The sequence below is a fragment of the Phalacrocorax carbo genome, chromosome 3 (assembly GCF_963921805.1).
Source record: "Phalacrocorax carbo chromosome 3, bPhaCar2.1, whole genome shotgun sequence".
In the NCBI taxonomy this organism is placed as follows: Eukaryota; Metazoa; Chordata; class Aves; order Suliformes; family Phalacrocoracidae; genus Phalacrocorax; species Phalacrocorax carbo.
The window spans coordinates 23,986,450-24,003,212 of NC_087515.1; the positions used below are offsets into that span (position 1 = coordinate 23,986,450).

The 16,763-nt window shown below is 40.8% G+C and overlaps 1 protein-coding gene across 4 annotated transcripts; it reads left to right on the plus strand.

The window, feature by feature from the left end:
• The first annotated feature begins 222 nt into the window (after positions 1-222).
• MRPS10 (mitochondrial ribosomal protein S10) lies at positions 223-14,015 on the plus strand. Of its 4 annotated transcripts, none has more exons than XM_064446152.1 (8): positions 281-414; positions 3,199-3,257; positions 3,361-3,433; positions 4,608-4,747; positions 5,206-5,314; positions 6,450-6,539; positions 6,807-6,902; positions 13,804-14,015. In XM_064446152.1, the coding sequence occupies exons 1-7, from the start codon at positions 310-312 to the stop codon at positions 6,891-6,893; spliced, it is 663 nt and encodes a 220-aa protein (XP_064302222.1). In that variant the 5' UTR covers positions 281-309; the 3' UTR covers positions 6,894-6,902; positions 13,804-14,015. The 4 variants fall into 4 exon arrangements, with proteins under 4 accessions (XP_064302223.1, XP_064302222.1, XP_064302221.1 ...); XM_064446151.1 differs by lacking the exon at positions 13,804-14,015 and adding an exon at positions 7,288-7,870; XM_064446153.1 differs by lacking the exon at positions 13,804-14,015 and having other exon boundaries at positions 223-328; positions 6,807-6,996.
• The last annotated feature ends 2,748 nt before the right edge of the window (positions 14,016-16,763 follow it).

Below are 16,763 nucleotides of genomic sequence, written 5' to 3' on the forward strand. Positions count from 1 at the left end.
AGGGGAAGCGGTTGGGGCGCCGCCGGCCGTCAGGAGAGCCGTTGCCGCGCCGTTCCTTCACTCGGGCAACCCTCGGGGGAGGTTAACTTGGAAGCTCGTATGGCGCCGTCCAGCGCCATACGAGCTCCCAACTCGTCTCTCCACCCCCGGTGCCTCCGCCTCGGCGAGAGGGCCTTGCTCCGCCAGGGCGGCGGGGGCGCTCCTCGGTCGCCTTCGGGAGGAGCAGGCGGATGAGGCCGTTCTTCTCCTTCCGGGCCGCCCGCTATGGTTGGCGGGTTGGGGCGGAGACAAGATGGCGGCGGGGTCCCTATGGCGGCGGCTCTGTCAGGTGGGGTGTGTGGCGGGAGAGGAGACTGGCGAGCCCCGTTCTCGTTCTCCTCCTTTCCTGCGGCATCTTCACTTCTGAGGGGAGAGGTAAAAGGGAGCTGGGGCAGCGCCTCTCCTCTAGCTGTACTGGAGTCGGCCTGCCCTCTTCCGTGGGCTCCCGCGGGCTGGGGAGATCCCAGGTGGCTTCCTTTCGGCCTCGGGAGGGTTGGGGTTTTACAGCGTGGGAATGTGTCTCTGGCCGCCGTCATCGGTCCTCAGAAGCCTTTCCTGCAGTCTTGTTTGTGCGGCGGTTACTATGGGTGTAAGGGGTGATGAAGAGTAGATGATTGGGATTTGGAGGCCTGTTTCAAATCTTGATGTTATCACGTAAAAAAAATTAGGAAAACCTTTTACACTACGGATGCCTTGTGCTGGTTTTGACTTCTGAAGAGTGATTGCCTTCTCTCAAGTTGAGAAAATTTGATGTTGGGAGTTTCCTGTTCACTTTCCGAAGCCCTAAACTCTTCTCCCCTATATGGCTGTATTCTAGACTGGCTCACGTTCCAGACATCTGTGTTCTGAGTACATCAGGATGTCTCAACCAAACAAAATTAAGACTATTTTGCATTAGGAGAGGGGTAATTTTACTTTGTGAAAGGCCTTGGTTCACACAGGAGATTGAACTCTGTATGTTGCGGTCTGTCTTTTCCAACTTCTGTGACAGCCATTAGCAAAAGCACATGAAGCATATTTAAAATAGAGAATGAAGGAAACTGTTAAAATATACTTTACTGCCTGCTGAATGCCATCTTTCTTTACCCGGGGTACTCTACGTCTCATTTTGTCAAAATTTGCACAGGGCACCTTTAATTTTATTTTACAAAAACTTTTTACTCGATGCATACCTGCATAATTAGTAGCAACAGGAGACAGCATGTGGTGCGAATAATATGCATAATCATAGAATATTTTAAAGGCTGTGGAGCTTAGCATGTCAGATAGAACTCTAGTGTTTCATCATGTTTTGTTTTATTCATCTTTACTACATGAAGTCTGAAATGATTATATCCAAACCCACATAACACAATATGCGATGAATGTATATATCTCTGTATGCAAATAATAAATCTATATTACAAGGTCAAGCAGTTAGAAGAAAAAGAATACACAGCAGAGACTGTGTACACACAAAAAACCCAAAAGCGGATACAACTTTTAGTTACAATTCCAGGCAGCAGTCTTACATTTGTCATCTGGGGTCAGGTTCTGTGCCATACATGTGCACACGTGTTTTGAGCACTGCGCTGAATACGGCCTTATGCTCATGGTCCTGTCTGCTCCCTGAAGCGATGTCAGGTGATGATGTTAGTGCACTAACATCATCAATTTGTATTGAATGAAAGGGAGGCAGTATTCTGACTTTAGAGATAGAGAATTGAGGTGAAAGATCAGGTAATTTTATCAGATCTGTTTTTTAATTTTAGGTATTAATGCTTAAGTAGTTCCCAACATGAACTTTTGAACATTCTGAATGGTCATTAACTACAGTGGAAAGCTTCTTATTGTGTCATGCACTTAAGAATGAAACACCAGTGCTCCTCTGTGAACATCTGGATTTGAAAGGCTTGCCTAAGGCAAGACATTCAGCTGTGCTCTCCAAACAACAGTCAGCTTTGTAAACAGGAAACTCTCCTGCCTCTCCCTGCAGTCCTCTTATTGGATGCAGAATTTGGAGGATAAATAAATAACAAATGAGGCAGAATTACTTCAGAAAACAGCATCATTCACTGCTGGTCTACTATTAATATGTAACGCATACTGGAAACAGGGAGCTAATAGCATATTATAGTTAATTATGCTTATGCATGAGTGACTACATTAAGATTACCTGGAAAAATGTCAATTCTGGCTGTTTTCTGATGTTTTTTTATACAGTCACCTACATAACTGATGTGTGGGGTATCTGTCTTTGTTCTTAAAGTTATGACTCCAGCACCTGTTAAATAGGAGTATCAAGGGGGTGGATAAGTAGCTAATTTTGCTTAAGTATTCTGCTCCAGCCCTGAGTTTCTCTTAAGCAAGTGAGAGTTCTGGTTCCCTTTTTTTTTTTTTTTTTTTTTAAACCTTCACTCAAGTAGTCTAAAACTTTGCCAGATTGAGAATTAGTGGAAGTAAGCTAGAAGCCACATAATGTTCAGAAGGGAGCAATTACTCTAGTGTGAAAGACAGTGATGCTACACCTCGATTAACAGTTGTATTCTCTTTTTAACATGGAAAAAATATGTTGTCTTTTAAATACGGTTCATTTACTCATTAGAAGCATTTCTCTTAAATGTTACCTTAAAAAGAACAAGTGTTCAAAATCACAAGGAATTTTTTGCTGAAAAAAATAGGAAATTTCAAGTTAAATTAAGAGGTTGAATTTTTGCATTTATTTGATGTTGTGTTCAATTGCTTTCACAACAGCAAGTCCTGCTTAGGCTTGTCTCGTGATGAAACTGACAGGTGTTGTACTAAGAAAGCAAAACTGAAGAGAAAATATTATCATATACAGAAATGGTACCTGATGCCACACAAAATAAATTTTTCTGCTAAAAGAATGCTTTGTGATTGCTGTTCAGGTGTCTAGTTAATAACAGGTGCACAGTTACATTGTTCCCTTAATACGTTCCTTTTTTTAGGTGCTATTGTATACTAAAATACATTTCGATGCTCCTGTTTTCCTGTGTTTTCTGATACAGCAAACTTTCTAGTTTGGCAGTTCAATGTCTAGGAGTGTGTTATGCTCTGGCGTGCAAAAAAGTAAGCTTTAATAAACCTGCGCTAACTGGCTATTTTCTGGCCGGGGGCAGGGGGGTGGGAAACAACCCATAACCTATTTGTTTTATACAGGGATCAGTTTTTCCTGTCAATTATGCAAGCAGAATTATGCAAAAGCAGTGTTTTCCTCCGTAAGTATAAAAGGCCCTTCTTCTTTCCATTTCTCTTCCACACTCCCTAAAAAAATCAACTTTAACAACCTATTTTATGCTTTCCCCGTTACCACATTTCTAGATGCTCTGACTTGATGGGAGCGCGGCTGGCTGGGTCCCATGTTGATGCACAGGAGCCCAGGACTAATCCCTTGGTAAGTGTTTCACAGAATGGGGTTTTGTATGTTGTCTTAGTAACAAAGAGGGTGTACAGAAAAACTTGAAATCCTCTATTGCAGCTTTTTGAAGTTCTCTCTTAATGATGTCAAATTTGCGGTAGAGAAGGAAACAAATTTAGATTATTGGTATTTGAGGTCAGGTTTTTTTTTCCAGCAAGGTTTATGTAGCTTGCAGTTGTCTCTTAGTCACTTCCCTCCAGCTGTAACTCTATGAAATACCAGCTTTTTGGCCACATTCAGTTCAGTGCCTGCAGCAGCTTAGCTAGCCCAAGGCCTTTGTCACTGGCTTGGAAGCTGGGAGCCCAGGGCTGATGAGGTGGGAAGTTCATGAAGGCATGTGGTACATATCTTGCTTTTAAAATCTGAATGCCTGGATTTTAACTAGGACTTGGGAAGCACATGCTCAATCTGTATAATGCATGCAAGCAAACCAAAATTTTGTAGGCAGTATTAGATCTACAGTGCAGACCCAGACTTCCTGCCATCTCTGGTACATGCTGGATTTACTGTGCTAAACTGCCTGGGAGTAAACCTATGGGACAGTCGGTGCTTCCTGGACACATCAGGGCTTTTCAGATGATCAGTGAGCCCAGGCCATCAGAAATTGAAGCTCTAACTGAAACTCATAAACTTGTACCTGGACAAACATAAAGGATAATACACCTGGGGAAGCCCACTATGTTTAAAGTAGCCTTATAACTGACTTAGGAAAGTGAGAATTGTGGTTACTGTCTGTAATGTTCTAGTTACTGTCCCTACCCAAACGAAGTCTGAGAATTTCAGGTATTCTTATGCTGCTATTTAAAATACAAATATTGCTGCTCCAGGCTTGCTTTAACAATGAGTTTCATTCTTGCCTTTGCTAGCGTTGTCCTCCTTTTATTTATCTGGCATTCCCTTTCCTTTTCTGATGAAGAAATTTTACCCAAATGTTCAGAAGTTAGGTATCTCCTCACACTTCTGGTTTCCCTGATAAGAGCAAGTACTGTCAATCAAGGTAATACTGTCTGCCTCTTGCAGATAAACTAAAATAAGCAGCCAGGAGTGTGTGGTTTTTTTACAAACAGGGCACAAAGGCTAAGAAAATATGCAGTGCATGCATTAAAGAGAACATGGAGTGGTAATTCTTGTCCTTTCTTTAAAAATGCAGGTATCTGTTTCAGATGAGCCAGAAACACTGTACAAGAGATTGTCCCTGTTAGTTAAAGGCCATGATAAAGCTGTGTTGGACAGCTATGAATATTTTGCAGTGCTTGCAGCTAAAGAACTTGGCATCTCTGTTGAAAAAGTGTAAGTAACTGATCTGTAGAGTGATGTGGTGTCAGATGTTTCTTATGTCATCTCCTGTAATTCAGGTTCTGTGCTTAGAAGGATTTTCTTTTCTTCAGAAGAAACAGGTATAATCTGCCATTTTTCTCGGTTTATAAATTGAACACTCTTTAGATGGCTGCACAGTGATGAGAAAGCAGCAGCAGTTCTACACTCAGCACTGCCACAGTAGAATTGCACTTTAACTACATGAAGGATATTGGCAGTACGGTTGTCAGTGCTCTAGCTTCCCTGAACTAATGCTGGGTAATACCCAAGTATTAACTATGCCCATCTAGGTTAATAATAAACTGTACCGGTGTTCGGCATTTAGATCTTGCATATGCCAAGTAAGAACAGGGATTTCAGCATCATCTTCCAGGTAATTTGTATTAGCATCCTTTATACAAAATGAAATTTTCTTTTTGTACTTTGTTCAGACATAAACCTCCACAGAAGATAGAACGATTGACACTCTTAAAATCTGTACACATTTACAAGAAGCACAGAGTTCAGTATGAAATGAGAACACATTACATGTGTTTGGAGGTAAGAAAGAAGTTTTAAAAAACAAAGGTATGTTCTGGGTGCACAGTGCAAAGATGTTAATAGATGTTAGTTCAGGAATGAACTCAAACTTCCTTTTTCCTTGGGCTTGGGAGGAGAGTGCAGGGCATATCAGAAGACAGCTGACCTAGGTACATCAAATGTAACACAGGTTATTCTGAAGGTAAAGCCTATATAATTTTGGATTAAAAGGCTGGTTCTGACCATCATCTTACGAGCTGAAGGAATTATTAAAAAGTAAGGTAGAATTGAGTGTTATCTTTATATGTTCTATGCTCTTGGTTTCCAAGAATCAGTGGGATAGGAGCTTTTTCTCAGGAGGGGAAGAAGATGCAGCTAAATCGTTGTCATTACTGGTCACTAAGGGTTCTCTTCTTTGTGAATCTGTCTGATGTTTTTGAACAGCCGTACTTTTGCCCTATACAACATCATGTGGCAAACTAAAACTGTGTGTGGGAAATACAAGAAAGGAAGCACATACAAACCACTAGCTCTGTGGCTGATGACACAGACTTCCCTATAGTTTAGAATGCAGCTGCGGTTGACTTTCTTAGAAGAAAGGTTTGCTGCCAGCATTTTGTGGCTCCTGGGTGTCTTATTGTGTATTTGCAGTGCCTAGCAAAATGGAACTTTGCTTTAAGTCCCCAGATGTTAGGGCAGTACAGATGGCTGCCCACAGGTCATAAGCACCATTTTTGCCATCCAGGAGAAACCAGAAAATCAGTAGTTCAATGGAATTCTGGGGTTGCAGGATTTATAACAAGGTTGAGCTTTGAGAGTATAGAAAAGCTGGTAATTCTTGCATAGCCTGTAATTAATTTCATCTGAATCCTGCAGTGTTAAGATCCACCACTTCCGTCATAATTAACGCATGTGATCGCAGGCAGTATGTGCAGTTCTGTGGAGTGAATGACTACTTGATACTTGCGTGAGAGTTGTGTACAGCTCAACTGCCTCTCTTCAGTATTCTGGAAGCTGCCTTTCTGTAAGATGTTTGGTCCCATAGCAAGAGCTAGAGAAGCTAGGGCAAAAAACAAACAACTTTGGGTTTTTTTTGCATTATGTTTGAAGTATTAATAATAGAAGTTCATTTAAAAAAATGTTACTTCTCTTTTAGTTAAAATACCTAACAAGCAGTACTGCTGCAGTTTACTTGGAGTATGTTCAACGAAACCTACCTGAAGGGGTTGCTATGGAAGTAAAAAAGGTAAGTTTCCATCTCACATTATTAACTGTTATGAGACTAAGTCCTGGTGCAAGTACCAATAACTACCAACATCTTCAGAAAGTCAGCAACATGTGTAGTTTGGAAGGAACATTTTCCAAAGTATTAAATGATACAGAGGCTGTATTGCTTGAACGCCACTAGGTGGCATTTTTAATCTGATAAATGTCTCAAACTAGACTAAACAAAGCAAGGTAGTGAGATGTTAACAAGTTGGTATAATAAATGGTTGCTTTGCTTTCCTTTTAGACTAAGATAGAGAAAATACCGGAACACATTCAGCAACCAGTTTGGGATACACTACCTCAAGTCGAAGGAACTGAAGTCAAGTCATGAACTCACCAGGTACTTGGCTCCACTAGTGCTGAAATTAGTTGCTCCTTTCAACCTAATTTACTGAGAGTGTCTACTGTTAAATAAAAGTTCTCTTACAAAGTAATTTATAAACTCTTGTTTCATTGAGTTATTCTTGGTCATAACTCCAGTACATGTAGACTGAACAGCTATAAAGTGAAGAAGTTTGTACTCTGTGATCAAGAACTATGGTTGTCTATAATATGTTTGTAGAAAGGTAAAATTTATTTTTATATATATGTGTATGTGTGTATGTATATATACTTGCAAAATCCACTTCACATTTGTGTAATGTTTAATGTTATGGATAATACTAGGTGCAAAGCCATCATCATCTTTACCTTCAGGTTGTATTAAGCACTATTGCCTTTAGTAGGTTAGCAGGAAGGACACAGCTGCAGGAATCTGCTTTGTTATTAAGGGAGTGGCTTTGATTTGACTGCTATTAATAGAATTTACAGCAGGAATAACCACCTGGGTCACAGGACAAGACAGCTACAGAGGCTGGATCATACTTATCAAGACACTCAAAACTTTATACAGTCACAAAAGAAAAGAAGCCCAGTGTTATTATCAGACAGAAATGGACAATCTTAATGGGAAACAGCTGAAAGACAAGAAATCAACCTTGTGCTTCAAGATTGTCTACATTTTGTAGCTATAGAGAGGCCCAATCCTGTTTTAGGAGGGATATTTCAAGACAGTCAATATAGCCGGTAGAGAGGAAGCTGCCTGTGCACTTTCTACAATATGCCTCAAGAGAAAAAAAAAAAGTTAATCACTGCCTAGTTCTCTCTTTAAGGTGTTTGCTTTCCTCAATTTCAAGCTCTTCTTCCTTTCTCTCATTCCTAGTGTTCAGTCATAATAGCATTTCTTAAAGCCATGTCAGACACTATATAATGTGAAGGAAGAAATTGTGAGCTGACCTGGTTAAATAAAGCTGGTGCTTCAGAGGAACAGCCTCTTTCAAGTCTGTATTATATTTTCTTCAAATTTGCCGTGCTCCTCTGCTTTAGTTTTGCATAAGCCACCTGCCAAGCTCAAGCTGTATATAGTATCAAAATGTGACTGTGCTCAATACTAAGTCTTTCCACATCTTGGTTTAAGGCATGGTAAGATTAAGGGGTTGTCTTTTATTGTCTTTGGTGTTCTGCTCTCAGCTTGCAGTTTTTGGCTAAATGGCCAGTCAGCATGGCTTTTCAGTTGTCTCAGAGTTCTAGTTATCAGACCTAAATAGCAATGGGCTTAGGAGACAGCTGCAGAAAGTATTAACCTGTGCAAGCAATCCCCTGGCAGAAGGGATACTTGATCTTGGGAAAGGTATATTATGAGAGAATTTCTTGCTTCCAGCCTCATCTTTGGGGAGAGCCAGTGTACATGTAGAGTGATCTCTGGACCTTAGCGATGTTGGCAGAGCCATAGCTAAGTGCAATCACAGATCATCTCCACCCCAAAAAGCAGAATGACCTATTCAGAGTCTGACTGTTACAGACCAATATTCACTAGCCCTCTACTAAGCTCAGTAGGCCATACTTCTCATCCTTATTTTACCCTGTGTGAAACTTTCTCTGTTTTAAGACTGTGATCCTCCCCTGCTTCCTCTGTCCTCCACTTCACATTTAGGGGTTTCCTAAAGCCTAACAACTTCTTTGTCATTAGCTCTAGGTGCACATTTGTATAACACCATAACCATGCAATGCATTCTGGTAATCTTCTTCCACCTACTAATGTGGCTTCTGACTTTCACAGCATGTTCCTGATCTTCATTTATAAAACTTTGGATAAACTATTTTGTTGGATAAACTATTTCTATTCTTTACTTCTTTTCCCATCCTTTTACTATGTTTCTCCAGTTTTGCTTTTTCTGCCACCCCCCTTAGCGCGTGCCAGTGCGATGCTCCAATCATTGCTTTAGGTCTTGTCTCAATCATCTTTCTGCCTACTGACCGTCTTGTCTGATTTTCAATCAGAAAATTTTTAGTTGAACTTTAGAGGAAGTTAATAAAAATACCATGCTTCGTACTATTTGGTATTTGAGCATGCTGTATTGTGTTCTTGTAAGACATCCAAAGCTTAAATGATACCTTGTGATCTGTCTGAAGTGCCCACTTTTGCATTCATACAGCAAAATTGCCAGAATCGCTAATTTCATGCCCTGAAATAAAGGCAACATAAGCCACCTCGGATGTTCTGTGCAGCACAGCAAAGCATTCCTACCTTCCTAGAACTCCAGTTTGAATCTGAAAGAGTCAAACCACTGTCAGTATCACTGTATATGTAAACTAGCACTTCCCCCTTAAGTGCAGAGGGAGAGGTTTTCAGATGTGAAAGTGAACTAAATCCCTAGGATCAGTTCAGTAGCACTGCCTTTTTTATAAAGGCAAGATGGATGAAAAGACTTTCAGCCATGAAAAGCATGCAGTAGCAAAGCTTGAATTCCAGGGTCCAGTAGCCTGCAGTCTCACTCTGTAATCAGGACACGGATTCTTAATCCTGCTGCTCTCATCCCTGGCTGATACTTCATTAGTCCCATCCAGCAAACAAGTTTAACCCTAGTCAGTCATTCAGAGGAGATTTTAAAATGTTTGGTTAAGCTAAGGCCCTGTCTTTCTAGATGGAGTTTTACTATATATGAACTTAGGCAACAATAAACCTTCAACCTAATCACCTTTGCTTTCTCTTCCCCCAGTTCAGATTTCCCTGTAATCTGTGTACGGCATTCACAGCTCTAGTCTGAAATCCAGTCAGGTCCTTCCACCCTTTTGCACACAGCTGTGTTCAGTTCTAGCCTGCTGGTATGCTCTCACTGAGTGCTTTAGAATGTCTTTACTAGAAAAGAACTCAAAATACTGAAGAACACAGACCAATGAGCAAATATTTGGTGAAGTTTTCCCTTATTTAAAGGCTAAGGCACACAACCCAGTTTGCATCAACAGAAAGAAAATGGTGCTTTTCTGAGTACATTTCCTCACTGCTAGAAGACTGCTTTATGACCATCCCCTCAAGCTCGTATAGGGACATGTCTAGCATTATCTGCCTGTGTGAGAAAAGACTTTCCCAAGGGTCATAGAAAATAGATACCAATGTACAGCTGTTACAGAAACCCACAGAATGGTAGCAAATACTAAGAAAAGTGTCATGAAACCAGTTGTCAGATACGACAGTGGACTTCTTCATTCCATCAGTGGTTAGACTGTCTCAGTCTAAATAGGAACAGAGCTAAATACTGGCATTGAAGACAGACAGGTTTTTTAGTCCATTCGATCTTTAAAATCCTTGGTGACTGCCAGTAAGCTGGAAGTGGATTTCCTTCCACAAATGCTTTGTGACTAACAGCTGCCAGCCTACTTTAGGTGTCAAAAAATAGACCAATATATTATGTAAATAATATATAACAGCTGTTGAAAATTTTGAGGTTTGTAGAATAATCTAAAACTAAATTCAGCACATTCACTTACATTACTTTTCTTTGAGCCATTTAACCATTGAAAAATTGTCAGGAAGGCTCTCCTTAAAGGCAGTTGTGGCAGAATCCTATCACTTATAGATTAAAGATATTTTAAAAACAGTCTAAATTACCCTGCATTTCCAAGATACCCAGGGTTCATATGCCGTATGACTGTATCTTTCAGTACAAAAAATAATTGTGAATAGTAACTTCTGAATCATTTAGTAAGGCATTTAAAGATGCAGTCTGAATTTATTCTCAGCATTTCTTCAAAGTGCTTTAGAGCATCTATTTCCCTTTCTTATACGTGCCGGGGGTCATCGGTCATGCCTGGAATGTTACTTCAATTTTGGTTTGTACAGTTAGTCTTAATGATACCATAGCTGAATTGTCACGTTAGCTTTAATACGACTATACAGCAAGCATCTTACTTTAGAAGCCTTTCCTGCCAGTCTCTGCGTTTCATGTGCCAGGAAATTAGTTACTATCTTTTATTCCAGGGAGCACTGGAAATAAAGTCCAAGGGAAAGTCATTTACCCAGGAAGTTGTAACATAAGAATGTTTTGCTCTTTCTGTAATATAAAGGTGTAGTTAAAACTGCTTCAAGTCTGCTGTTGTCTTAGGTCAAACTACACTAAAACAGGCAGAGTCTAGTATTTGTCCCTTCATATTAGAAATTTGGGAATAGAACCTCACATGCAAATTGTGACTTTTCCTAGCAAGCACCATTAGGAAATGCCACTCTTACTGTAGTTTCAATGCATCTGCAGCCACAAAAATAGCTCAACTGGCTTTTAAAAATAACTTTCTTATCATAAAAGTTGGGGAGATTTCTTGCTCCTATTTAAACAGTTCATCCTCAGGTTTCCCCTCTGACTAGTTTGCAGTGGTCTTCTCAAGTTCCAGGGTTTTTCTCCACAAAAAACCAATACTCACCCTTGTCCATTTGTGTGGCAAAAGGTGGTAGCTACACTTCTGACAGCCATTCATAAGCCAGCCATGATAAATCACTACGGCCCTCAAAAGGTCTGAGTGTATGGCAGTGTATTGGTGCACCAGGGAATGGGTGTAACACTGCACGCCCATATGCTCAGCACCTCAGCTGGCCCACTTTCTTCAAGATACAGGAATCAGAGAGGTATTTCATTTACAGTAAGAATATAAAAAAGCCCCACTTTTAATACAAGCAATTTATTTGTTCAGGTAGGTGCACACAGCACATATAATGTTTCTCTTCTGTAACATTTTTCTACATACTTTTGTACGGTAAGAGGACAGCATTATGGTATTTGGGGTTTTGCTTTCCTCTGAAAAAAAGTTACTGTTTCACCATTCAGTCCAATATTCCTGGTTCTCTTAAGAAAAAGTACCTTTCTTTGGAAACAGTATTTCTTGAATTACAAGAATTAAAAGTACACATTTTCTTCTTTCTACTTAAATAAAATGCCACTTGGTAGTATGAAAAAAGCATGCAGTGTATCACATCTGCTGATGCAAGGTCTTTCATACATCAGCACTTTATTATCAGTCACCTTTCTTTCCCTCCTGCCCTGTAAGTATTAACTTCTCTTTGCTTCAGTATTAGAATATAAGTTTCAAGTTCAAAATAATATTTTTTGATGTTAGTTACTGAAAATATTAATAATTTTTTCCCTAAGTCATTAGAATACAAAAGTTTCACCTTTTGCTCAGAGAAAGTTAAAATATCTACATTATGGAGACAGTGACTTCATAACTGAGTAATGCCAACAAGACTCCGAACATGCACAGCAACTTCAGATACCTAGAACTGGTTAGAGCCCCTTTAGCTTATGGTGGTCATGCTGCTAAGAAATTAAATAGCAGAAGATTTAGTTTGCCATCAGAAATCAAATGCAGTGATGAAACTTTCAGACCAAAACAATCATTCTGCGTTATCCAAGAGGGGACATAAAAAATAAAACTGATGTTCTATACATAGATTAGTTCAGGAACTCTAGCTGGCAGAAAAATTGATTCTGGTATTTTAAACAGGATCGATTTTCATCTGACCAATTCTTCCCTAACATCGGCACCCACTCAAAAGCAGAGCAAGTCATAATGCAGATTTCTTTCCTCTTTTTCTCTAGCATCTCATTTGAATCTATACCTCTACTTCACTTTCAAATATTTAATAATCTGTCCCAGTGTAGGGTGTCCAGGGCTGGAAAACCTGGCCTTACATTTGCAACAAACTGGGCACAGATGTACTGCAGAACTAGTTTGAAACATTAAAATAATGTATCCATTTTTCTGGATGTCCACAGAAGGTTTAGGGCTATGTCTTTATTTCTTTCGCATTCAGTTTTCCGCTTCTGCAATAGAAGCTGAATGCACATGTCTACCAAGTTGCCACCTAAGCTAACTACTGTATTATATAGGCTTTTACATAAATGTTTGTGAGTTTGGGGGTTTTTAAGCTAATGCTGCTACAGACAGCAGAGGGATTCAGGCAGCTTATGTGGTTAGTGTACTTTGGATCTTTCTAAAATGCTCCCCCCACCCCACAACAGACTAAAATTTTAAGAGATGCTATCTTGTTCCCCATATTCAGTACTTTTTCAGTGTGTAAGCTAGGTAATTCTTTAAGGAATACTAAGTTCATTGTAGTGTTTTTTACATTAACAACACACTATACCAACTGTAGTGTAACGAACTACAGTGTCAATAAACACATCAGCCGTTTTCTTTTCAAAAGAATTGCAGCTTGATTTTCAACACCATCACTCTTGAAATACAACTTTCGCTGGCAAAAAAAAAAAAAAAAAGCAGTGGCAAAGCACTTTCTAAACTTAGTTTCCATCAGCAAAATAAGGATATTAGGCTATTTGGGAACAGATGTTTAATAGAAAAACACCCAGCAGTTCTGTTCTTAGATAAATTAGTTTTGCTTAAGAATAAGCAAACAAGCAACTTGCATATGTAAGTAAAAAATATTTACCTGAATAACTTTTTGTCGATCATTAATGCTAGAGAAAGAGTGATAAAGAAGTTTGAAAAATCTGTTGCCTTAAATATGGCCGTGCTCTGCTCTTTCAATAGGTCAGCATATCACCCCCAATTAGCTTCAAAGGGCGATTGTGTTACCCTTTAGAAGATAATAGCATCGTTCTTTCACAAAAAAAGTTATGCCACATCCTGAAAGTCCTGCAACTGAACTGGCCTGCTGAAACGGCCAACTCCAGACGTACTCACATTCTGTGCAGAGAACTTTTAGTTCTGTTAAGTAGCCTGTGAGTAAATAGAAAGTTCGTGGGGTTTTTGTGATAGAAATTTCATTTTATATTTCAAGGCTGCAGCCACCAAACAATGTGTTTGGTCATGGCTCTGCTTTTCGACTTTCACTGGTCTTTGTTTTCTTGTTATTCTCTATATTTATGCGAAGAGCACATCAGGGCAATGTCAAGGTACTTGCCTTTGCGTAGGTGCCAGCTGTTACCAGGAAAGGAGTGATGTATGAAAACCGGCAACAGAGAAGATTAAGCAAGGATAGACTGAGATGAAGGAAGAAATTAACTCCTCTCTTACCCTGCACTTTGCTTCAAGCCAGTATTGTAAGAGTTATGCATCTTTCTTTTTATTATATGTCACAAACCAGCGTATAGTAAATAATTATCAGCAATCAACTTTATAAGCTGTATGTTACAGTCCATGGTGTAACTTCCACTGCCTAAGTAACTTACACAAAATTATTTCAAGTTTAGCTTTCTGTGCTTTTGGATGGGAAAAGAGTGCCATCAATACAGAATCACAGAATGGTAGGGGTTGGAAGGGACCTCTGGAGATCATCTTGTCCAACTCCCCTGCTTGAGCAGGTACACCCAGAGCAGGGGGCACAGGACCGTGTCCAGGCGGGTTTTGAATGTCTCCAGGGAAGGAGATTCCACAGCCTCTCTGGGCAGCCTGTTCCACTACTCTGTTACCCTCACAGTAAAGAAGTTTTTTCTCATATTCAGGTGCAACTTCCTGTGTTCCAGCTTGTGCCCATTGCCCCTTGTCCTGTTGTTGGGCACCACTGAAAAGAGCCTAGTCCCACCATCCTGACACCCACCCTTTAGATATTTATACGCATTTATGAAATCCCCCCTCAGTCTTCTCTTCTCCAGGCTGAACAAACCCAGGTCTCTCAGCCTTTCCCCATACAGGAGATGCTTCAGCACCTTGATCATCTTGGTAGCTCTCCGCTGGACTTGCTCAAGCAGTTCCCTGTCCTTCTTTAAACTGTGGGGTCCAAAACTGGAGACAGTACTCCAAATGTGGTCTCACCAGGGCAGAGTAGAGGGGGAGGATAACCTCTCTTGATCTGCTGGCCACATTCCTCTTAACGCATCCCAGAATATCGTTGGCCTCCTTGGCCACAAGGGCACATTGCTGGCTCATGGTCAATACATTTATTCCAATTAAAAATATACACTAAAATAAAAAAAAAAAAAAAAAAAAAAAACAACAAAAAACTGGCATCTCACAAGGGAAAAGGCAAAAGTAGAAGTAGAAAAGCAGGGATGAAGAAAAACATGAAAGTGAGTTGCTGCACTGATAGATGAAATGAGACAAAAGAATGACGGCGGTAAGGTAGCAATGCGGAATCCATTATGTTTAGATGAACAGAGTTCCCTAAAATGAAGGAAGTAGCTTTTATAAACCATGTGCGTCTGGAACATGTCATGCAGATAAAAGTGCAGAAGATACACAGGTAGCAGCAGCAGACTTCTGCTGACAGGGTTTAATCGTGGCTGCTGACAGAATTAGGTCAGCAGAACAGATTACAACTAATTCAAGCTTTTTGCCTTAGTTTTCTTTCCAGTATTATTGCCCAAATCAAAGACACTGGTGCACAGGAAATCTGTAAAAAGAACGTTGCTGGCGATACGTTATCACACTAGCAACTAGAAGCTCTGGTGCAAGTTACGTGATTTCACTTCAGAAATGCAAGTTCAGCTAGCAGCTTGGTTTAAAATTTGTAATTCAAGGGAGTGATTAGCAATTGAGTTTCATTTAGAATGGAGTTGCGGAAAGCTGCAGAGAGATCCTCTGGGGAACCGGGTTCATCACTCCCTGCTGATTTTCCCAACTGCTTGCACAGGCTGTAAAGCCCCAGGCCGCACGGGCACCTTAGGTGCACTCCTGCTGCTGAGGTGCTGGTGGCTGGCAGCCAGCCCCGTGTAGAGCTCCCACTGCTGACAAGAGGAACCTGGGTCACAGCTACGGGCTCTGGCCTACCCACCTGCGGCGGCTCTGCCGGTGCCCCCCGGATGGTGTTCTTCCCGCTCTCAGGAGAAAACCCTGCCTTAACACGGGCCCATCTGTACAAGCCTGGGTCATGGTGCTGTGCACTGCCCGAGCCTGCCAGGTGTGTTAGTGTGCCTGCAGTTGTTTCTTCCATGTTGGACATTTCAGCACAGATTAGAGAGGTTGGCCTGTGGCTGTTACTCATTGATACCAAACAGAAAGGACTTCCATTGCGTGCTTCTCCTCTTGACTGACTTGGGAAAAACGTATGGCATCCAGCCTGTAAGTTGGAAACATTAAAATATTTTTTTTTTTGTCGCTACATGTTCTGTGAGGAAGAGAGATCTAATTTAAGAAGAGGATTATCATGCCACACCAGGTAGCTACATGCTCTCCAGTCCCATGGGACATCAAGTTCAGTGCTGCTTTACTGCCTGTGCCTCACCACCAAGAAGCTGAGGCAGTAATCTCCTGGGGAGCATGTCTTCTAAGACACATTTGTGAATGGCAGCCCAATGTTTTAGGTAGTTCACAAAGAGTTTAATCCTAAGCACCAAATGCTACCCGAGCAGGATCCTCCTCACATGAGGTGTGGGGAGGAGGGAGGAGAGAGTCAAGCAGAAAGGGGGCAGCAGTCCCAGGAGTATAATCGGTTTCAAGGGTTAAACTGAAGTCAGGATGAAGGAAAATGGGGTGACAGTACATATTAAGCTATGGGCCCAAATCTTATAAATTGGTAGAAAAACTTCCCCGTTATTGTCAAAAGAAGTGCGAATAAATTATCACAGGAGCAAGTGCTGGTATTCAGAGCATCACAAAGGAACAAGAATAATGCACTTTTAATTCATAAGGCAACATTAAAAAGCAGAAAGAGACTCAACTAACTCGTGTGAAATATTATCATAGCCAGAGTTTTTGAAAGTGTGCAAACAACACTTAAATCCAAGCTATATCCTTACTACTCCCAAATTCCTGTAATTTCCCCTTTTTGTTTCAACACACATGAATGCACGGGCTTCCAACTGTTCACCACCTTAGCGGCTGTGCCAGTGTTCAGTCCCCAAAAAGCTCCTGAGCTCTCACGGTTCAGCACCGAACAAGGACTCCTGCTCTCCCTGCTGCCTCCCAATGCCAAACTGTGGAAGTCAATAAGAAA